The sequence below is a fragment of the Corvus hawaiiensis genome, chromosome 10 (genome assembly GCF_020740725.1).
Source record: "Corvus hawaiiensis isolate bCorHaw1 chromosome 10, bCorHaw1.pri.cur, whole genome shotgun sequence".
NCBI lineage: Eukaryota > Metazoa > Chordata > Aves > Passeriformes > Corvidae > Corvus > Corvus hawaiiensis.
In genome coordinates this window covers 27,438,885-27,461,905 of record NC_063222.1, presented here as the reverse complement: position 1 = coordinate 27,461,905, position 23,021 = coordinate 27,438,885, and the positions used below count along the sequence as shown (strand labels likewise).

Below are 23,021 nucleotides of genomic sequence, written 5' to 3'. Positions count from 1 at the left end.
CTTTGGGACAGCCTGCTCCACATCTGCTTGCTGGGGCCTCACAGAAACGTGTTCTGCCATGGGAGAGAATCCCCTGCTCCCACCAGCACCCCACTGCTGGTTCCTCTCCTCCAGATCACTCCTGGTTTCCTGTAGGTCAGCTCAGCTGCAGGTGAGCAGAGGGGGAAGACACAACCAGCTGGTTCCAGTTGACCCCAATCTCCTGGAGGCTCTTGGCAGTGCTGGGAGAGCTGACACTGGGGGTGGGGACATTGGCACGGTGGGATGGGGGCTCCCAGCTGGGGTGTGCAACCTGGAGCTGCTCCTGCCCACAGCTCACATCCCATGGGATTGCTTTGGAAAGGTACCGGGGCCAGGGAGGAGGGGTGAGGGTGGCTGAGGAAAGGTGAGGTCACTGGTGGGCTGGGGGTGTCCGTGCAGCTCAGGGGGGTCTGCACGGGGGGCTGTGGTGGCTTCAGAATGGAGATTTTGGATCCACTTCAGAGCCAAAGCCTTGGAATGAGGGTTGCTGTTCCTGTGGGTTTGTGTTGAGTTGTTCCCTCGCTCGAGGCTCCTGACCAGGCTGGGCCTGGGATGAACAGGATGGGAGTGGGAGGTGGGACAGCTGCTCAGAGGGGGGAGTTTGTCTTCCCTCCCACTTTCCACAGGCAGGAAGTCAGTTGTGGTTTTTCCTTGGATGTTGTAATGGGGTTTTGCTTTTCTGAGTCCTTCTCCTCCGCAGCCCCTGCCCAGGGACACTCCCGGGGAGGGTGTGCCTGAACCTTCCCCTTCTCACCTTCCCTGGGGCTGTGGGATGAGGGAGCTCCGTGACGCCGCTGCCAATGCACTGACAATATTTACGGTGTTTCCGTGACAACGCGCTGAGTGTCTGAGCCACCGTGCAAGGGCTGAGCACACCGGCGGCTCCTCCTGGGTGACACGGCCTGGTGTCCTCTTCTGTGCCACTTGAGCCTGCCCCACGGCTTTTCCCTGGGGATCCCGGGGATCCCGGCCGGGGCCGGGGCCGCAGCCGTGTCACCGTCACCGCGCTGCCGTGCCCGGCCAGCTGAGCACTGCTGTCCCTCCATCGTCCATCCGCAGCGCCCCGGGCTCATGTGGGATCATTCCCGGCTTCCAGTTCCCTGGGCAGGGGCAGAACGTGCCCCTAATTACGCTAATTGCCTCCTACGTGCGCCAGGGCAGCGCCGTCCGCGGCAGCGGCTGCTCGAGGGCCACCTGAGCAGAGCCCTGAGGAATTGCCTGTTCCTAAATCCTGCTACTGAGAGGGACACTGGGCCAGAACGGGCCCGATCCCGCCTTTGCCAAGGGGCTGCTCCCGCTCTCTGTTCCCGTTCTCGCTCTGTGCCTGTTAAAATGACACGAGTGCGGTGACAGCCTGCGGGCCGGGATGGTGCAATAGTGCCCGACTCCGTGCTGAGCCGGGCTCTGCCTCTGCCCACACCCGGGGCACCCTCTGGCCCTGTCCCCGAGGGCGCCGTGGAACCGATAAATCCTCCTCGTGCCTCTCGCCCTGCTCTCGGCGCTGTCACCGGTGGAGAATTCGGGGATGAAAGCGGGTGACAAAGGAGGGGCTGCGATAAGGATCTCGCTGTGTCGCTGCCGGGATCGCCGCGGTGACACACCTTTGGGCAAGGCCGTGTGTTGTGAAAAGCCCCTCGGGGAGCTGGTGGCCCTGCGGGGGTGGCACCAGTGGTGGCCTGGCCGAGAGGGACCTGCTGGGCTGGCTGGGCCATCAGTGGCGCTTCTGTTCCCGTGGGAAGCCGGGGGGCTGTGGGCTGTGGGTGTACCCCGGACACCCGGAGTGTTTGGGGACGGCCAGGCCAGCCCAGCTCGGCAGGCAGCAGCCGGGACAGTGGCGTGGGTGACAGAGAAGGATGAGGTCACCTCTGCCGCGGTCACTGCTGGTGCCTGGGATTTGTCATGAAACAGCCTGTTCTGGACAGCGGGATAAAGGTGCTCCAGGGGCCGGGAGGAAGGAACAGTTTGAGCAGGAGCTGATTTGGGAGCTGGGCAGAAGGGCAGGAGCTGTTCCTGGAGGAGACACTGAAGTGTCAGCAGCCCGAAGGTGCTGTGGGAACGGCCAGACCGTCCCCCTTCCCACACGGGCCAAACGCCGCTCCCGGGGCAGCCGCCCTCGCCAGGGGCCTGGCTGGGCTCGGGGACACCCCCAGGGACCCGGCTGTGCCCTGCTCCTGCCTGGGTGATTACTTTACCGGGGGTTCTGGGGCTGTCCGGCCGCGGGACCGCGTCAGAGAACAGCCCTGGAGTGGGAAATGTTCCCTGTCCCCTCCTTCCAGGAGCTGAGGGCAGAGCTCTGCGGGGCTCTTTGGGGAAGTGGCTGCACGGAAGGTGCAGGCGGTGGGTGGGGAGGTGGGAAGGTTCTCTGGGAGGTGTCCTGTGAGTGGGAAGGAGCCCTGGGAGGTGTCCAAACCAATGTCCTGCTCAAAGTAGGGTCAGCTCTGAGGTCACACCAGAGAGTTCAGGGCTGCCTTGAGCAGGCCTGGAGCGTGCTCGGCTCCTGGACAACCTCCAGCCACGGCAATGTCCCTGTGAGGGGTAGAAACACCCTTAAACCCAGGATTATGGTGCCCCAGGCTGATACAGCCCAGCTCCTGGTGTCCACGGGCTGCAGTCCGTGTATGTGACTTCCAGACTCGGAGCAGGGGCTGTAGGAGAGGTGCTGGAGATGAGTGAGACCATTAATGGATGCAGAGAGAGGTTTCTTGGGAGCAGGATGCCAGAGCTGGATGCCTCTCCCAGAACTTCCACAGGATTTCTGTGTCTCTCCCACAGCCCACTTGAGTTTTGCCTGGGGAAAAAACCCTTTCCTCTCAACTCTGCTGGGAGAAGCAGAGTGAGATGAGGCCGGCGTGCCACAGCAGGGTGGGCACAGACTGGCCCTCGGTTTCCTCCTGCTGGAGGGGAATTTGGCACCTCGTGAGGGGCTGAGTCATGGGAGACACAGAGTGCAGCACACCACGAGCCTCCTCCTGCTTCCCAGCACCAAACCCCTGCCCAGCCTGGGGGCAGGGATCTTTTTATTTGTAGTTTTTCATGTGGAAATCTGAGGTTCTGACACAGGAGTGAGAACTGGGGGATGGATGCAGGGAGCATCTCTGGCTGCCCCTGGGGTTTCTCCATCCCTGCTGTGTCATCACCATCCGACCATCACAGCACATCCTCTGCATTAATATTTATTTTTCTCTTATGGCTACAAAGTCTGTTTTTATGCGAATAATTTCCCACAGACCCAACAACAAATGTCAAGTTGACCTAAGGGTTGTTGTTGCCTCAACTTTCTTCGGGCTCCCTCTTGTCCAACCAGCCGGGTACAAGTTGTCTCATGCGTAATTAGCCTGTGATAAATCATCTCCTGCCTTCTCCCCATGCACGAGGAGCACATTCCCATGTGCTGACCCACGCTGGGCTTTGTTTGCCTGTGCACTTTGTGCACTCCCTGTACCTCTGCAGCTGAGCAGGGCCCGGCCTCGCCTACAGCCACTCCAGCTCTCTGCAGCTGGATGGGGACAGGAATCCATTCCGTAACCATGGATTGCAGCTGCTCTGGGATGGGCTCGTGGGGGGACACGGATTCAGCTTGGTGGAGGTGATCCAGAGCAGCTGGGGCTGCCCCTGGATCCCTGGCAGTGCCCAAGGCCAGGCTGGACACTGGGGCTTGGAGCAGCCTGGGACGGTGGGAGGTGTCCCTGCCCATGGCAGGGGTGGGATGAGATGGGATCCTTCCCAACCCAAGCCATTCCATGGTTCTGTGACCCCTGATGTCCATGCAGACAGAGGGTGGATCTGCTGTCCAGCTCTGAGCCCAGCTCATGGCCCAGCCTGGAGAGTGAACACCTCATTCCCACCTCAGCTCTCCACCAGAGCAGGTTGCTCCAAGCCCTGTCCAGCCGGGCCTGCTCATGCTGCTGTCCCCAGGATGGGTGTTCATTGAGAACCATCCCAAACACCCTCAGCCGGGTCACAGGAAGGACGGGACAGGGAAGTTCTGCAGTAAATACCACCATGGAATCAAATTCCTGTTTGTTTCCCATGAACTCGGTGTTTGCACAGTCAGACCAAAGGGCTTTGGCTTTCACTCGGATGCAGCACCGAGGCCAAGGCACCAACTGATGCCTTTTCCAGATAATCTCAGCTGGGATCTGCTGAGCTCAGAAGTCTCCTGCTGACAAAGATATTCCAGGTGCTTTCTGTCTCGTTCCTGCCTATTTTCCAGAGCAGCAGGCATGGGAAGCACATTGTAGAACTGTTTGATAAAACCACACACGTGTTTATAGTGCCCTCATTTGTACCACAGTGTAGTGAGCAAAGAGCAATAATTACTGCAAGCAGTAAACCAGGGAAAGGAGGAATATTGGTTTGCATTCAGAGCCCCCCATGTGTCCTGGCCTGGAGCTGCTGTGGGGCTGCAGGGCTCAGTCCAGAGGAGGCCCCGGAGCTGCTCCGGGGCTGGAGCCCCTCTGGAGCCAGGCTAGGAGAGCTGGGGGTGCTCAGCTGGTGAGGAGAAGGATCCAGGGAGAGCTCAGAGCCCCCTCCAGGGCCTAAAGGGGCTCCAGGAGAGCTGGAGAGGGACTGGGGACAAGAGATGGAGGGACAGGACACAGGGAATGGCTTCCCAGTGCCAGAGGGCAGGGCTGGATGGGAGATTGGGAAGGAATTGTTCCCTGGGAGGGTGGGCAGGCCCTGGCACAGGGTGCCCAGAGCAGCTGGGGCTGCCCCTGGATCCCTGGCAGTGCCCAAGGCCAGGCTGGACATTGGGGCTGGGAGCAGCCTGGGACAGTGGGAGGTGTCCCTGGTGGCACTGGATGGGCTTTAAGGTCCTTCCAACCCAAAGCATTCCATGAGGAGGCACCTAAGGCTCCCTGCAGCTGGAAAAGCGGCACCATTGTCACCCTGTCCCCATAACAGTGACCGGCTGCACCTTTTTCATCAGCTCAGAGCTGCAGCCCGAGCCCTCAGCTGCTGAGAGAGCCGCGCAGGCAGGAGCCGTGGGCTGCACTCCCTTGCCCTTCCCAGCCACGCTCCGCCGCGTCTGCCCTCTCTCCCCCAGAGGAGAACGGAGAGCAGGAATTCTCCTCGTCCCGCTCTCTACAGGGCTGGCTTGGGAACGAGCAGCTGATGGAGGAGGTTTCACTTGCTTCCCGCGTTCTGACACCTTCTTTAGAAGTACTGAGATTTTTTGCTCTGTCACCAGGCGATCTTTGTGCAGCCCGGTAAAATCTCCGAGGTGCGGGGCCAGCGGGCGCTGCCCTGGGCAAGTGTTAATGAGCAGCTCCTCTGTCAGCACCCACAAAATCGAGGGAGAGGAAAGGACATGCAAAGACAGGCGCTTTCCTGGGCCGGGGGTGACTGCTGTGCTCTGGAACCAGTTGTTCCCTGTCATCTCCTGCCCAGGCAGGGAGGGACAGGGCGGCTCCTCCCGGGGGAACACGGCCCCGACCCCTCCCCACCCTCAGCACGGGGAGCAGGAGGCTCCTGCGGGGGCTGGGAAGCCGGGCTCACCCGGGATCTGTGTCTGGCTCGGAGAGGGATGGATCTGGGCCTGGAACGGCGGTGGGAGCTCTCCCGAGCCGTCCCCGCGGGCTGGTGTCAGCCAGAGCTGTACCGGAGCTGTGCTGCTGCGGCTGGGTGAGCCCTGCACACCCGGCCGTGCCTGGGAGGGGGTTCCTGCTCTTCCCTCCGCACATCCCGCCTCCCACGGCTCTCACTGCTCCCACTTCCCTTCTCCCAACATTTCCTGGTTTCACTTGCCCTGGGATCGATCTGCACTCCCTTGGAAGGGGTCGGAGTCCCTGCCCAGGCTGGTGATGAGGTGTGGGATATGGCAGTGGTGGCTGCCCCAGCCCGGGTTTGTGGCACCTGCTGAGAGCACCGTGGGGAGACGTGGGGGGAATGAGGAACCAGCAACAGCTTTAGCTGGGAACAGAAGCACCAAAATGTTCCCAAATGCTCCTGTTCGCCTCCCTGGGTGTGAGGAACAGAGGTTTGAAGCTTTCTTGTGAGCTGGTGCTAAAACCCATCCTGAAGGGAGACGGGAATTGCTGCACCCAGGCAGAGTTTGCTGTGACCCCGGCACTGGCAGGGACCTGCTGCTGACCCTGCTTTAACCCCGGCGGCTCCAGCTCGTGTGTGGAGCGACCTTGGGGAGGAAGGAGCCGGCAGAGCTCCGGGAGCATCCCCTGGGCCCTCCCAGCCGTGTCCGTTCCTGCTCGTGGGGGCTGTTGCAACACCAGGACGTGGCGTGTGAGTTGTTCCGATTGTTCCTGCTGATACTCAGGGTTTATCCGTGTCTGCTGTTGCTCCATGAGCTGCAATCGGCCGGGCTGGGTGGGATCAGACGGAGCTGCCTTGCTCCATCACCGGGGCTGAGCCTTCCAGGGAGCGCTGGCTGCTCTTCCCAGGCTGTTCCCCGTGTCCTTCCCCTCTCCACGCACTCGCAGCCTCTCCCTGCAGCCCGCCGGGCTCTCTCGAGGGGCTGCACCGCAGCTGAGGAGCTCTAATGGCTCATTTGTCACTGATAAGGCTGCGATAACACCGCCAGAGCAGCACTGGATGTACAAACGCTGCCAGTGTTTGTTCTCAGCCGCGACCTCTGCACGGCACGGGCTGCCCAGGGCACGGGCTGGCCGCAGCCTCGGCCAGGGGCACACCAGTCGGACGCAAACCTTGGGAAAACGGGAATAAGGTGCCAGCGGGGGCCCAGGCTGAGCTCCCCGGCAGAAGCGGTCCCTCCACAGCCCCGGGGAGCAAAGCTCAGCCTGAACTCCTCTGAGTGTCCCAGCCAGGGGCAGAGAATGTGGTGAGGCGCCGAGGAGCTGTGGGACACCGTGATGCCTCCAAAATCCTCATCATCTCCAGTGGGCAATGCCAGGATGCAAGGAAGGAAAAGGCAGGATTCATCTCCCTGGCTCTCAGGGATGCAGCACCAAACACCCCACTCCTGCTCCAGGAGCATCCACCATCCCTGAAGTGTTCAAGATGTGGCACTTGGAGATGAGGTTTAGTGGGAATGGGGGTACCCGGTCGAAGGTTGGAATTGGCAGCTTCTCCAAGCCTGCCCTGGAAGTGCCACATGAGCATCAGCTGCTCCCGTGAGCGCCGTGCTCCTGGGTTGGTGTTGCAAACATCTGGCAGGCCGCTGTTTGTTTGTTTCTCCACCTCACACACATTTTCGTCATTTCTGCTGGGGATGCTCCGGGGAGGCCGCGGTGCTCCGTGCTCCGCAGGAAGCCAGTCTAGCCAGGGCAAATCTGGGCTTGCTTTGGGAGGGAAGTCGGGAAGAATGAATATTTGCCCTGTGGCACCAATTTCCTGTCTAGCATTCTCCAAAACACAGCTGGAGAAGGCCCAGGAACACAGATGTGTGTGTGTGTGTGTGTGCCTGGCACCCTCCTGGCAGGGCTGGGAAGGAACCTTTGCTCTTCCCCTCCTCTTGTCAGAGCCCTTCGTCCTTCAGAATTCCCAGAATCAGCACTTTGCCGGGGAGCTCTTCTCCTCGGGAAACACCAGTTCATTATTCTGTTTAATGTCCCATCTGGCCCACGTGGGAAAACGCAGATGCTGCCTCAGGACACGGAGTGATGCAATGGATGGGCTGGGAGGGAGGTCTGGCGGCTCCAGCCACGCGATCCCAGAGCCCTCCCGGGCTGGGCAGGCACCTCCACACTGCCTGAGCTTTAATTGACAGTGAGTTGAAATGATTTCCTTTATGGGGCTGAGGAGTGGTAGCTCAGTGCCATGTCCACTGCTGACATCCCAGTGGGATGGGAGGACAGAGGAATGGATGCTTGTTGCTGTGTAGTTACAATAATAACCAAAAACCACCCCAAACCTGATTTATTTTAAGTGTGCCTTATCTATACATGAAATCTTGTTGTGGGCTTCATGTAAAAGGCTTTTGATGCCTCAGGTTTGACATGTGTCATGAGTACAGGTTTTACAGGATCACAGAACATCCTGAGTTGGAAGGGACTCACAAGCATTGTCGAGTCCAACTCCTGGCCCTGCACAGGACAATCCCAACATCCCAGCACATTCTATCTGATCACATCCTATGATTCCCACAACATCAGCTAATGAAAGCCAGCTTCATGTGGCCCCAAACAAAACCTCTCATCCACATTTTCACCTTCCTTCTCATGAAACTTATTTGAGAAAGCCTTTCTTTGTCACCTCAGAAACTGCTGGCAGTTGGTGGTTGTGGTTATGGAAATGCTTTATTTGAATAGTTATGGGAACAAGTTTCAGCCGAGGGCTTGGTTTGGCTCCAGCCCCGTCCTGGCAGTGCTGGAGCAGCTCTGGAAGCACTGGATGGATCATCCTGGCTCTAAGAGGCTCAGGGTCCAGCTGAGAGCAGCGCTCTCAGGTGTGAGCAGGGGCAGGATTAGCTGGGGAGCACAGCAGAGTGCTCAGATTAGCTCTGCCGGGGGTACAGGCCCAGGGGGGAGATGCCACATCCCCGTGGAGCCCCTGATCGCTCCTGACATCGCGCTCCCGCCCGGAGCAGCCGTGGTGGCAGGGACACCTCGGTCTGCACGCCAACCACGGGCACCAACATCCTCCAGCCTCCTCCAGCAGCAGCTGGGATTTGTTCTGATCTCATCACTCCTCGAGGGCTGAGTCAGGATCAGAAACCCCAGCCTGGTTTGGGTTGGGAGCGACCTTAAAGCTCCTCCTGTTCCCTCCCTGCCCTGGGCAGGGACACCTTCCCCAGACCATGTTGTTCAGAATTTAAATCTTACTTACAAATCAAATACATGCTGAAATTCAAGTGCTCTCCTGATACCGTTAGGGGTTTGGATTTTATTCTTCTTTTCCTATTAAATCATGTGATGTGACAGCATAAATAATGTGACTGAGCGTCTTTGGCAATCTGGTCATCTGCAGCGTGTCTCGAGGCTTTTGAGGGGGGGTAAAGCCAGAATAGCTGTGGCTGTTGGACTGAGCAAGGCTGTGGAAAGGAGATCAGTACCTGGTTGCACAAATAAGTTGATTTTTTCCATCTTCCAGGGTCTGTTTTCCTTTTGCTGTGTCTCTGTAAGGCCAATTAACATTAATGGGAGTTGTATAAACAGACCCTTACAGGAGGACCTCATTAGCTCTTTCTTCCTGTGGTTTTCATTCCAAGTTGTTTCATTCCTAAGTTCTATGGCTCAGCAAGAATGCTAAAAAATATGGAAAAGTAATGCTGGCTATTGCCGTACTGAAGTGCTTACTGAGTGAATTTCATGAGTCAGGTTTGGGAATGGATTGGCAGGTCCATAAGTAACCAGAACTCTGGAAAATCCATACCAAGAAAACCTGATCAGCCAGCTGTATAAATATCCCGCTGACCTCTTCCTCTTGGACAGCATAATTCCTGGGAAACTCTGTTTCCAAGGGAAAACCACGAGAAATTCTCACAGCCTTTGCTTTCCCAACCTGCCAAAGAGGCGTTTGCAAGGGAGTCACACACGGGCGCAGGCCCAGAGGATCTCCTGGGGTCAGCAGTGCTGCAAGGATTGCTGATTTCCTGGGATAATTGTGAGTCCCAACCATCCTCCATCCAAGTGAGCTGGGATTTTTGTGGGTGTTGTGTATTTAATTCAACTGTGAGAAACCTACAGCCCCTGACATCACTTCCCTGGCCTAGGGATGTTTGATTTTTCCCACGTTATGGTGGGATAATGAGATGTGTTTTCCTGTGTGGGAGACCAAGGGGCCCTCAGGCAGGAAAGATCCTTCCCTCTTTCCTCTTCTCCCTGTGAGTTTGAGGGGGTGTAACGGCACGAGGGACCTGGGTTGCATCAGAGTGTGAATTTGCAGGTCAGACAGTGAAATATCTGAATTCCAAATCTATCCTTGTGGCTTAATTATCAGGATCATGGGATAAATGAACATGGTTGAGCAGGAATGACAGAACTGTGAGGGAGAACACGGAGGTTGGGAAATGCCCTCCTTTTCACAGGCACGTTTGGAAATCTTAAATAAATGTAGGATTTAAACAGAGAAATGTCCCTGTGCAGTAGCTATTTTGATATTCCCAGCTCACTTTCCAAGCCCTGTTGTTTCGAAATGAGCTCTGGGGGTTGAATTTAACATCCTTGCTTTCAAAAAACCAAGCACACAAAAGGACAAGGTTTCCTTTCTCGTTTTTACTGCTGTTTCCAGCCCAGCTCTGTAATGCTATTTTTAGAACCGTGTGTTTTAATGCTGTGGCATGAATTGCTGGGTTTTCCTCTGGCTGATATAAAATAGAGGATCTGCACTTTGGTATTAGCAGTCAGCCAGGAAATCCGTGCCTGGTGCCAGAAATGGGCCTTCCTTCATAAATCTGTATTTATTTTCATTTTCTTGTGCAGCAGTGACGTGCCAGATCAGCTGTGCTGGTGTTCTGACACGTTCTGTAGTGCCATGGAACAGGGGAGGCTGGCCTGGAAACCAGAGACAGGATTTGCTTCTGATTCACTGGGGACACACACGGCTGGGAAACGCTGGTTTTCAGGGAATCAGGGATGGGACTGTTTTCTGATCCCCATAAAGAACTGGCAAAAGGCACTTCCACAGGGAGCTTCACACGTTTGCAAACATAAGTGATCAATCCTGTCTGATTGCCCTTAACCTTTTATTGATCATAGATTTATTACAAAGCAGGAAAGCTGTAATCCAGTGGGCTGAAATCAATGGAACAATCCCTGAGAGTGTCCAAGGCCAGGCGGGATGGGGCTTGGAGCAACCTGGGATGGTGGAAGGTGTCCCTGCCCATGGCAGGGGAATGAGATGAACTTTAATGTCTCTCCCAACCCAAACCATTCCATGATTCTATAATCCAGAGATCTGCATGCTCTTTCAGCTTGGCCTGTCTGAGCAAACTTCTCTTTCAGTGGAAAATGAGGATTATTCTGCCAATTTATCCGTTTCACCATCCCTGGAGGTGCCAAGGAACGCCTGGCATGGCACTCAGTGCTCTGGGCTGGTGACAAGGTGGGGATTGGGTACAGGTTGGATTCGGTCTTGGAGGGCTTTTCCAGCCTCAATGATTCTGTGATTCTAGGGTTCAATCCACTTTCTGTGCAGTCTGTGAAGGAGAAAGGCTCTGTAAATATAACCTAGAATTACACTTCTCTCTGGATCCGAGTTAATTCCCAAAACTCCCATGTCCTGCTGCTGCTCTGGCTGGTCCCTTCCTCTCCACTGGGGAGGCTTTACAGGGTAAGGGTCACATTAAGCACTTTCTAAGTTCTATTTTTGAGAGTTCTGAAAGGTGACACCTGTGTGGAGTCATTGCCATCCTTAAAATAAACGGAGTGGCAGCTCCGGGCACTGTGACACTGGTGGTGAGCAGGGACACACACAGCATGGGGGGAATGGGACTGGCTCTTATCAGGGTTTCAGAGCACCAGGTACCATGGAGCTTAATCCTGACAGGGCCTCAAGGTGTGACAGCTCAATAAATATTGAATGTGCCCTTAATCTCGGGGTGGGGAGTGCTGTACCCCCAGCAGGAAGTGCCAATCCTCCCTTTGTGAGTGCAAGATACTACAGTGAGTATCTCCCACCATATCAGCCCAGATATGGGAAGTGTACTCAGAGGGATATTGCACAAAGAGCAAACAGCAGCAGGGAGAGCTTTTGTTCCGCAGGCACCGAGCCCAGGTCAGCTGGTGACACGCTGCAGAGCTCCCAAAATTGCAGGCTTGGTGTCAGATCTGACTTGGATCTGGAAAAGGGAGGTTCTCTCCCCAAAAAGAGGGGCTAAGTGTGGTGCCCTCCCACAGAGGAATGGGGAGAAGGAAGAGTGCAGGGACAGTGGGACACGTTGTGTCCCTGTGAGCTGATCCCAGCGCTGAGCACCCCAAATCCTGCTGGGGGACGTGGCTCTCACCCCGCACACCTTGTGGAACAACCCACGGCCCTTCCTCTCACCCTTGGAAGAAAGGCCAGCACAAAAAGGTCAGGGAGCTTAGGTTTATGTGTAACTCTGGATTCTGCAGGGAAGACAAACAGTGCTCGTGAGAGGAGGCTGCAGTGTGGGCTGCCAGGTTGGTTGCTGTGTGTGGGTTTCCCGTGGCGCAGCCGTGACTGATGCCCTGTGACAGCCCGTGCGCGGCGCCTGCTGCTCTGCTGGTGCAGCTGGGGACTCTGTCGCTTCTCACCATCACCACATGACAGCAAAACTCTTTGGGAATGGAATTTTCGGCGATGAAATGGAGGCTCACGAAAGCACTTGCCACAACCGCTAGGAATAAACTCACTTTTAGTTTATTCACAGCATTGTGAAAAAATGGTGAATTCTGTAGTGCACTGTCCCTGCGTGGTGTGATGGGGGTGTGGGGTCCTGAGTGAAACCTTTGGTTTTAAGCTATCAGCTGCTGCACTTGAAGAGGGACCCACAGAGTGTGGCAGCACCCTGAGTCCCTGTAGGAACCCCAGGTCCAGCCTGACTTCCCAGCAAAGCTTGGTCTTGCACAGTGATGAGATCACAGAATCCCTGGGGCTGGAAAAGCCCTCCCAGACCATTGAGTCCAAGCTGTGCCCGATCCCCACCTTGTCCCCAGCCCAGAGCACTGAGTGTCCAGGCCTTCCTTGGACACCTCCAGGGATAGAGACTCCAAACCTCCCTGGGCAGCCCCTGCCAATGTTTAACCCTCTCCATTACTAAATTCCTCCTCATGTCCACCCTGAGCCTGCCCTGGCCCAGGCTGAGGCCGTTCCCTCTCCTCCTGTCCCTGTTCCCTGCGAGCAGAGCCCGACCCCCCCGGCTGCCCCCTCCTGTCAGGGACTTGTGCAGAGCCACAAGGTCCCCCCTGAGCCTCCTTTGCTCCAGGCTGAGCCCCTTCCCCAGCTCTCTCAGCCTGCCTCACAGGACTGACTCTGGATGTGGGTCATTGTTGCAATTCCCTGGGGAGCAGTTTCACCCCGTGACACACCTGGGCCACCTTTGGTGTGCCCTCCCTCCTACCCTGGTGGCTGCAGGCTCCGGGGGCCTTTGGCAAAGGGCAGGCTGTGCCTGAATCTCCTCCCAGCCCTCCTGCACCGCAGCATCCCGCGGCTGGACCGGGCTCTGTGCTGGCTGGGAACCTCTTCAGCTCACAGAAACCCTCTGGCAAAGTGTTATCGCCACGGTGTGTCAACACGGCTTCGAAATGGTGGCTGCAGGTCACCAGGGATGGGGACAAAGCTGCTGGTGACATGTTGTGTAAACAGGAAGAAAATCTGCCTGTTCCCTCGGTGACTCCATAGTGATCGGGAAACACTGTCCCGTTTCACAAGCCTCCCCGGCCTCTCACGGGTCACAAACACGGTTTGCTTTCCCCAGGAGCCACGGACACCTCTTTGTGTGTCTCTGACAACACAGAATCACAGCTGCTCGGGCTGGAGAGGACCTTAAAGCTCAGGGACCCCTGCCAGCGAGTCCCCACTCTTGCTCCCAAACATCTCAACAGTTCTGGGCCTTCTGCTGGCAGCTGTGCCAAGGTCATCAATAGCTTTTAGTCTGGATAAATCACAAAGAAACCTAAAGCTTTTAAAGCAATTTTATCTAAAATCTCCTTTTTTAAACCATTTAGAATACTTTCAAATAGCAAACCGCTTATGGAAACCACCACTTGCTGACAGATTCACAGGAATGGGGGCAAAGTTTGTGATGCTGAGTAGTGCTAGAGGAGACCCAAAACAACCACCCTGAGGGATCTGCAGCTCCTTGTGCAGGGTTCTGGTGCAGACCCATCAGAAACCAGCCAGCACGGTGAGGTGGTGACTGCCACAGTCCCTGCACCTCCCTGAGCTCCACAAGCTGCCAGCTCACCTGGCATCAGAGCCACAGGTCACCTCAGGTGGCCTTAGGCCATGATGGCCGAGCTCTTGGTCAGGACAGTACAGAGGCAGAGTCAAGTCCAACCCTTTGGCCATCACCCCCTCCCAGTATTCACCTTTAGATGCCAGAAATAACCATCTTTGCACTTCAGTAAACATTATCTATATTTGGATGTTAGCTGGGGGTCTTGCCCTTACTCTTTTTGAAGTCAGTGGGTTTGACAGATGAGGAAATGGGTTCTAAAGCAAAGCAAGAAAAATCTTATTCCACCTTATTTTCATCCCAGTTCCGCACATAGAAGGGTAGGGCTGCTTTTTAACAAGTCTGTTGTAGCAACAGCCTGCAATCAACACACATGTGCTGTTATCTCTTTGTGGGAGATAAATTTAAATTGTCGGGCCATGCCATGGAAATGCAACATTTGCATTTTCCTCTCAGGGTGTGCCAGGACACTGCAGGGCAATCGAAAAGCAGGAGTTGGGCACTGAAGTGAGGTGGAGGAAGGAGTAGCCTGAGCTCCTGCCAAACACTATATGCTGCTGTTTAAAAGTATTTCAGAGGGGATGGAGGGGAGCGCAAGCAAAGCTCCAGAACCGTGTCAGCAGTAGGTATCATAACACAATCTCAGGGCTTGCAAAGACTCTCCTCACTATTCCTCATTTGTGTGGCTAATCCCACTCCCTTCGCTGTTGGCTGGGAGACCCAGGGATTGTTTTTGCATGCTGGGTCTCAGAATGATGCACACCTGCACTGATCTTGCCTCCTGGATTCAAGTCAGCCCCACCATCCTCCTTGGGATGCTCCATGCCCTAAACGTCCCGGCTTCCTTCAGTTGTGTTTTCTCTTTATCTTTTCGTGCTCTACAGTGACTCCACAGTTCCTTCATCACTGCCTGGTGCTTCTTCCAGTAGCTCACCAAGGCTGCAACATCTGTCTTGTTTCATCCATCCCTGTCCCCTTCCAGTGGGGAGGCCTTGGTGTGCAGTTTCTGTTTTGGCAGGATTTTCAGGTTTGGGTTTTTTTAAAGCCAGCAGTAGAAACATTGCCCTCCCTCCAGCTCCTGTGTTTCAATTAGGAAAGAGCAGATTGCTGGTGGCTGGGGGGAACAGGGAAGATTGATGGGGTTTCTGCAATCCCATGGGAGTTCCCTGGCAGGCTCCTGGGAAACTGCTGAGTCCTGCAGGGATGAACCTAACCCTCATGGTAACAGTTCTGTTTTGCCTAAGGAGGTATCAGGAGTGCCACCATCACTGTCATCCAGGAGCATTAGGAGATCTTATAGATATGCCCTTGAATGCCTAAAAATAGAGAACAAAACCTCCAACCCCTCTGCACCATTTCCCAGGGGGTTGGGCTTTTGCTTCGACGTTTTGACAGGACAAGAGGAGGTTCAGGTTAGACATCAGGAGGAATTTCTCCATGGAAAGGGTTGTTCAGCATTGCCCAAGGAGGTGGTGGAGTCCCCGTCCCTGGAGGTGTCCAAGGAATGACCGGATGTGGCACTCAGGGCTCTGGACTGGTGGTATTTGGTCAGTCAAAGGTTGGACTCAGCCCTGGAGATCTTTTCCAGTTCTAATTATTCTGTGATTCCCTCCCCAAATCCCATCCTGCTGACTGCTCCGTGCCCTCTGGCCCTCTGTGCCCGTTCCTGACTGCTGGAGCTGCCTGTGTGCTCTGCATTCCCTCCTCTCTCCAGCCCTGTGTCTGTGATGCTTTTCCTGGCACCCTTCCCAAGTTCTCTTGCTGCCAAGTCAGACTCAGTACAAGCGTCTTGTATTCCCTTTCAAATCCTTTCCTATCGTGGCAAATAAACCCACTGTCCTCCACACACACACTCCTGATATTATCCTTGACAGCTCTTCACTTCTGGCACTCAGCTGCTGCTTAATCATATGGTTTCTTTCTCTGAGTCACCTCATGTGCTCTTGCAGCCAAGAGCTTGACTTTCATTTGGCAATGTCACGGCAGGAGCACGTCCCTCGGGATCCCATGGCTGCCCCGCATGTCCCACTGTCACCAGCACGCTCCTCTGTGCTCTGCTCCGGGCCGGCATCGGTGCCTCTGGAGAGCAGGACCATCGCCTCCCCTCTGCCTTCCCGCACACACCACCGGCACCCTGCTCCACCCCGCTTTTCCCGATTTTATCATTTCCCTGCTGCTTTGCAGGGTTTCTGTTCTTTGCACAGAGCGACCTGCCTGACCTTGACTCCCAGGTAGCCCTGGCGCTCAGATCCCTTCTCCAAACATCCTTCCACTGAGGCCCCTCTCCCCCCACGCTCTCGTCCTCGTGACATTTGCAAAGAGGGGGCAAGCAGAGCAAACCAAACAACTCCAGCAAATATCGCTGGAAAAGGGGAACTAACGCGATGTGCAGAGAGCACCGGGAATAACCTGGCTGCCTTCCGAGCCCTGTCCTTCCCCTGACCCCTCCTGCCGCACGTCTGCTCCGCGCTGCGGGCCCGGCACGGGACCCCCCGCTCCTCCCCAAATCCCCCGTGTACCTACGGAGCGATAACCGAGCTCTGCTCCTCCTTAGGAAAACAACCGGAGCTTCCCAGAGGAGCTGTTTGCAGACAACGCTGCAAAACCGCTTCCCCGCGCCGCTCTTTGTACTGAGCAAATAAAAGGGCAGCCTAAAGCGAGAGGGCTGGGATAAAAGTTGGATTTCTCATTGTCCAGGGAATGCTGCAGGTGTGGACGCACCTATTCACCCTCTCAGCCCCTCGGCCGGTCCCGCTTTGTGCGAAGAGGGTGTTGGTGTTTATTGCCTTTTTCCCCAGCTGCCCACTGGCACGGACTTTGCTCCTCCGGGCTGGGATTTCTAAGCAGCGGGAGGCTTTCCACGTGTGTTTGAGAAGGTACAAAGCCTGCCGGAAAACAATGGAAATAGCTGCCTTATGACTGCTGCGTGTCACGCACTCGGTTCTTGCCCGTTCGTTTGTCCTTGGAGCTGCTCGCGCCGCCTGGAACCTGATCCCCAGCGGTGCCGGGCGCTGGGGCTGGCACGAACACCGGCACCGTGCCATGGGGACAGACACGGCCGCGCTCCGGCCCGGCCGGAGCTCCAGGCCTCGGGCAGGGGCTGACGGACCCCTCTCGGCCCACCGCAGCCCGGAGCCACCGTGGATGTGTGGAGCGGGCCGTGGGTTCCATGAGGAGTGGGGGGTTCGTGGGGGCTTCCTGCTGGGAGGAAACAGCTGCTTCAGAGCTGTGTGCGATGGGAGCAGCTTCTCCCGTGCTCTGCTTCCCACAGGGTCCCGGCCTGGGAGCATCTCGGCTGGCTCAGCATGGCCCTGTCTGGTTCTCCACACCTCCAGGACAGGATCTCCGTCGGACAGGCTCCCGATGTGCAAGCTCCCCTCAGACCCCAAGGACAGGATCTCCTTTATTTCCCCTACGATAGTCTCCCCTCAGCGCCCCCCGGACTGAATCCTCTCATCCAGAGGCTCCCCTTTGTCCAATCTCCCTTCAGGTCGCCAAGCACAGGATCGCCTCCATTTCCCCCAGCACTGGATCCCCTCACCTGCTCCTTCAGGACAGGCTCTCCTCAGCCCCCTCCAACAACAGGATCCCCAGGACTTGATCCCCTCAGCCCCCCCTCAACCACAGCATCCCCAAGACTGGATTCCTTCAAGTCCCTCCGGCCAAGCCCCCCTTGAGCCCCTCCTCAGCGGGCACAGCCGCGGCGGGCCGAGATGCGGCAGGCTCCGTTCCCCCGTCCCTCGCTGCGTGCTGCCGCCTGCCTTCCCCCCCGCCCTACCCCGCGCTCCCCCCTCGCTCGCCGCCCGCGGTGATCCAAGCTGAGCTCACGGCCGCGCCTCACGACACCCTGGCCCGGCACGTCAGCCCTGCCATCGCGTGAGAGCCGCCGCCCGCCGCCGCCCCCCCGCCCGCCGCCATCACGCACGGCGGGAACAGCTGCCGGCACGGCTCGGCCAGACCCCTCTCCCAGCCAAGGCGGGCCCTCGCCAGCTCCTATTAATGCAGATCTTAATTAATGACCCCCGCGGGGGGCGAGCCGTCCTTCACACGCAACACATTTCCCCCCCCCCCCCCTTCGCCCGCGCCTGGCGTGGAAGCACGAAGAGGTTAAAATGGAGGCGGGGGCGTGAGGCGATTGCCAAGGCGGGATTAGCGCGGCTCGGAGCTCGGCACGCAAAGGGGGACGGGGCACGGTGGCCACACGCGAGGGACCCGAGGTGACACGCGTGGCATCGCCGTGCAAAGCCGGGGGGGCGACGGAGGGCACCGGGCGCCCGAACGGGCGCCCGGTGCCCTCCGTCGACCCCCCGGCTTTGCATCCCTGTGTTGAGACAGCACCTCCTCACTTATTCCCTCCCCTTGAATAGTAAAATTCACTATTCAACCCCCCTATTCAAGCAATTTCCCCCTTTTTTCACATAAGTCACTATTTTCTTCAATCCAGCTTCTCTACTCCTGCAATTTTCTTCCATTTCCCGCTAAAATTCACTATTTTCTTCAATCCAGCCCCCCTTACTGATGCAATTTTCCTTTTTTTTTCCCCAATAAACCCTTCGTTTCTATCCCCTAAAATTCACTACTTCCTTCAATCCAATCCCCTTATTCCGCTCCCAACTTTACCGATGCTTCACCTCAGAGATGAGTCCTGCATAAGTTAAGGTCACCTTGTCTTTTTGCCATGGCCTGTTCCCAGTTTTGTGTGCGTGTGTCCCTAAATTATGGTTTTGGGGGTGTATTGTTTTAGATAAGACTGCAGGGAATTGCTTTTTGTGGGTGTAGGAATTGCTTTGGGGATATAGGAATTGCCGTGGAGATATAGGAATTGCTTTGAGGATATAGGAATTGCTTTGGGCAGATGGTCCATGCTGTGCTATAAAGCCGAGTCCCAACAGCGACTGGGTTTTGGAAGAAACAGGAACCCACTGGCGATGGAAAGAAAGGCAGAATGTGGAATTAATCCCGCTGGAACTCCCCAATCTCACTGCCATCCTTCCCCGGTTTATTTTTTTTCGTGGCCGTGTGTGCGCTCCAGTGGATCTCACCGGGAGCTGGCGGCACGCGGATGGTTCATCCCCAGGTTGAGCTCGCGCCTCGGGTGTGACACGCAGATGACCCAGCTGGCAGGGCCAGATTTGGGGTGGTAGGGACTAAATGGGGGGGGCAGGGGTGGCTTTGGGGTGTTAGAGCCGAATTTGGGCTGGAAGGGCTGAATTAGAGGTCTCAGGCCCAGGTTTGGGGTGTCAAGGTTAAATTTGGGCTGTCTGGGAGGGCTGGCTTGGGGGGGGCAGGGGTGGTTTTGGGGTGTCAGCACAGAATTTGGGGTGTCAGGGACGGGTTTGGGATGTCAGGGCCAAATTCGGGACATGAAAGTGGCTTTGGCATGTCAGGGGTGGCTTCGGGGAGGCAGGGCCAAATTTGGGGTGGCAGGGATGAATTTGGGGTGCTGGGGGGGGGGACAGTTTTGGGGTGCCAGGGCCGAAAATGGGATGTCAGAATTTGTCCTTGAGGTGTCAGGGTTTGGCTTTGGGGTATCGGGGGGCTTTGGGGTGTCAGGGCAGAATTTGGGGTGTCAAGGTTTGGCTTTGGTGCGTCAAGGCCGAATTTGGGATGTCGGGGCCGGCTTTCGGGATGTCAGAAGTGGCTTTGGGGAGCCAGGGGGGCTTTGGCGTTTCAGGGCTGGCTTTGGGGAGGCCAGGGAGGCCTTTGGGGCGAACTGAACACGGGCCCCGCTCGCCTCGCCCCCCTCGCCGCCCTCACCTCAGCCCCCGGACGCGCACGCGCCGTTGCCGCGGTGACGGCGGACGCCGCGGCCACAAAATGGCGGCGGCCGCCGCGCCCCCCCCGCCCCTGACGGGTCCCCCCTCCCGGGACCCCGGCGGGCTCTGAGCCCCGAGCCCCGGCCGCTCCCGGACCCCGGCCGCTCCCGGACCCCGCCGCTCCCGGACCACGCCGCCGAGCCTGCGGGAGGCCATGGAGCGGCGCGGCCCCGTCCACGCGCTGCCCGAGGAGATCCGCAAGGTACGAGCTGTGGAAATGGCAAACGCCAACATTCGGAGAGCAGCTCCTGCAGCGGTTCAGAGATGCTGCGCAGGCCTGTGAGCACCGGTACATTATCTGTGCGTTTTGGTCCTGGGTGAGGTCGGGTGTTGGGTTTCCTCGCTCTTTGTGCGGTGTAATTACAGTAATTCTATAGGAGCCCTGCAGAGGAGCACCTGAGTCTGTGCCGGTGTTGTCGCTGCAGGTGAGTCTTGGAGAACACCTCGCCCTGTGCCGTGTTGTCACTGCAGGTGAGTCTCAGATTTCCCCTGTTCTGACATGTTTTGCTGCCGGGAGTCTGGAAGGACTGCAGAGCATGACACGTTCCAGAGGAGTATCAACACACAGAGGCATGGAATATTCCCCGTCATCTTCTTCCCTCGTATCTTTGTGTGTTCTTTTGTTTGGGAGACAGATTATTGCCAGTGTAACAGTGCTGCTGTTTATATGGCTCAGTTTAGGAGGAGGCTCCGCTCAAGTGGAACAGGAGTCACTTTTTGTAGCACTATCAGGTTTTCACTCTGGCAGTACAACAGCCAGCTGTCCTCATTCCCCTGTCTGCAGCTCATAATTGACAAGTCATTTAAAGGCTTTGTGTACTCAGGCTGGAGAAATTCTCCCTGAATTAGTCCAGGAAACTGTTCAGACAATTTCTGAGAATTCAAGGATGCCTAAGACAGACAAAGAAAGGGAAAAGGAATACTTACCCTTAAGAAAGAGAAAGGGAAGAAACTGGGACGCTTTCGGACTCATGAGCAGCTGTTTTGGTAGCAGGAAGGATCCCAGTAAGTTTTTTATTTAGCAGTTAGTTTTTTAGGCCCAACAGGGTAAGGTGGCCAGCAAAAATCAGTGTAAGCTTCTCACAGAAACAGTTGTACCAAACTGTTGGATGAGGGAATTCTTCTGGAGCTGGTTACTGCTTAATATTTCCTTTAGTGACTTAAAGCTGCAGTTTGGTGGCACTTGAACCTGTTTCGTGTTTGGATCTGTTCCCGAGCCAGTTCCTGATCCATGTGCTAGGCATATGCTGGCACAAGGAGGGAGCAGCAGCCAGGGCAGGCACAGAAGGGCAGTGACATTCATTCTGCCAGCAGCAGTGTCAGTGTCTGATGGTTATAATGGAGCCAGGATCTTGGATTACAATAAGGAATACACTGGTGCCAGTCAGGGAGGGGTGTGAGCACTCTGGGAACAGCATTAAACTCCATATTCTTAGAAAAAATAAGGCATTTAAAATGAATCCAATGCATTGATAGAAAATCCACAATAACCTCCTAGCAGTGAGGTCTGTAATCAGGCCGTAAGCAGAATAATATTAACAAAGGGATGTTACACAGAAGGAGTCTGTTAATGTATTAGTAGTTTTAATAGATCAATAATTGTAATAGGAATCACATGTGAAACTTGGGTCTTCATTGTCCTGCTGTTCAGGGCTGCTGAGGTTTCAGTTCTGAGCTGCAGGCTTTAAAAATAATACTGTGACTGATGGGAATTTAGAAAAGAGCAAAAATAGTAAGGAGCTTAAAAATCGTGTTTCTTAGAGAGGATAATAGAGCTGGGTTTGCTCATTCTGGAAAATATTTGAGGGCACAGTACCTGCTCACAGGTGGAGGGAGATGGTGGTTCCTTTCCAGGTGAAAATGAGTCTTTTCCTCACCTTTCTAGATGTGGTTTGGTTGAATGCTCTGAAACTCTGGAGCAGCTCACCCAGGGAGTTGTGGAATTCTCCCAGTGGGACTGTGGGATCATCTTTTCCCTCAGAGTAGAGGATGGGGCCAGCAATCTCTGGAGATCCCTCCTGGGTACATGTTTAATAAAAACTCTGGTGCAGAAGACACAGAATTTCCAGAGATGTACATGGATAGACTTCTGCTGCTGTCCCATCCTCCATGTGACACGTGTGAGCTCCAAGGCAACGACAGCCCAGGATTTGGGATGAGAAAGTGTCGGGGTTTTACACATCCTGTGCTGTTGCTCATCTCCTCCTCAGCTGACTCGTGTTGTAGCTGCAGCATCGTTACAAGATACTACAAGTCATTCTCACAATTTCCTGTCCTTGTATCTCCTGTCTTTCCTGTGCACATGTTCTCAGTCCCTTCCCATTCTCTGCTGCTCAGATTTAATAGCCTCTCTTTTGGAATCTCTCTTTCAGCTCGCTCCTGACACAGCCGAACTTGTGCCAGCTGTGGTTTGCTCTGCCAGACGGAGCACGTGCTCCCAAGATGGGTTTGCAGGCCAAGGGAACACGTGTGTGTGCAGGGAGCATGTCAGGCACTGTGACTGCGGCCCAGAGTGAGAGATATTCCCGTGCCAGGCGCTGGTTTGGGATGGATGCTGGAGGCTGGGTTGTGGTGCTCACAGGGGATCCAGGAGCTGCCTCACAGGGCAGGGTGCAGAGCTCTCATTGTTCCTCTCCGTGGAGCTTCACCAGCTGCTTATCGAGGCTTTATTTTAAAGGAAGTTTTAGTCTAGAGGGAAAGAGATTTCTTGGCATTTTGTTAAGGGAATGATGGATGGGAAGGGACATTGGTTCTTCATGTTCTGATCTAATTTGCCTCAGAGAATTGTGTAAAAACTTTTACATGTCCCTGCTTTCTTCTCTCTCTCATTCCTTCTGCTCTCACACCCGTTTCACAACAGATTCATTGCAAGATGGGTGCTAAAGGAAAAAACCAAAATCACCAGGTAAATAAAACATCCACATGTCCGTTATTAAAGTTTATAGTATTCTTTTGTATTTATAATTGCATACTTCTTGGAAACTAATTGTTAGATCAAAAATCACTGGCTTTTAATGCCTATTTTTGATGTATTTTTAATGTATTTGTGTAGAGTTTCTGCAATCAAAGCCAGAGAGGTGTCACAGATCCCAGCAGGGTACAGAAGGAGTTAGTGTTTCCTTGACTCCAATGTCATGGATGTATATTTTTTGGGGACTTCTGGTTTTGTTGCTTGGTTAATGTTTTATTTTGGTTTAATTTTTCCTCAAGACTTTTATATTTCACTTGGTAGTTGTTTTTTGCCAATGGTAGATGAATCTTTTTTTTGTGCCTGTGAACTTATTAAAGTTCTGTGGAAGTGGGGGGAAGTAGAAGGGAAGATGCAGCTCTGCACTGAAGATCTCCCTGAAACAGGAAACAGAACAGCAACAGAATGACCCAAGTCCTCCCAGCAGCAAACAAAGTTATAT

The 23,021-nt window shown here is 55.3% G+C and overlaps 1 protein-coding gene across 8 annotated transcripts in view; it reads left to right on the top strand.

The window, feature by feature from the left end:
* The first annotated feature begins 19,662 nt into the window (after positions 1 to 19,662).
* Positions 19,663 to 23,021, top strand: part of LEKR1 (leucine, glutamate and lysine rich 1) — a 36,004-nt gene continuing 32,645 nt past the window's right edge. The window contains exons 1-2 of one of the 8 annotated variants that reach the window (XM_048314337.1): positions 19,663 to 19,813; positions 22,472 to 22,516. In XM_048314337.1, the coding sequence (XP_048170294.1) occupies positions 19,766 to 19,813; positions 22,472 to 22,516 (93 nt within the window). In that variant the 5' untranslated portion in view covers positions 19,663 to 19,765. The other 7 variants (XM_048314330.1, XM_048314334.1, XM_048314331.1 and 4 more) reach the window with 7 other exon arrangements.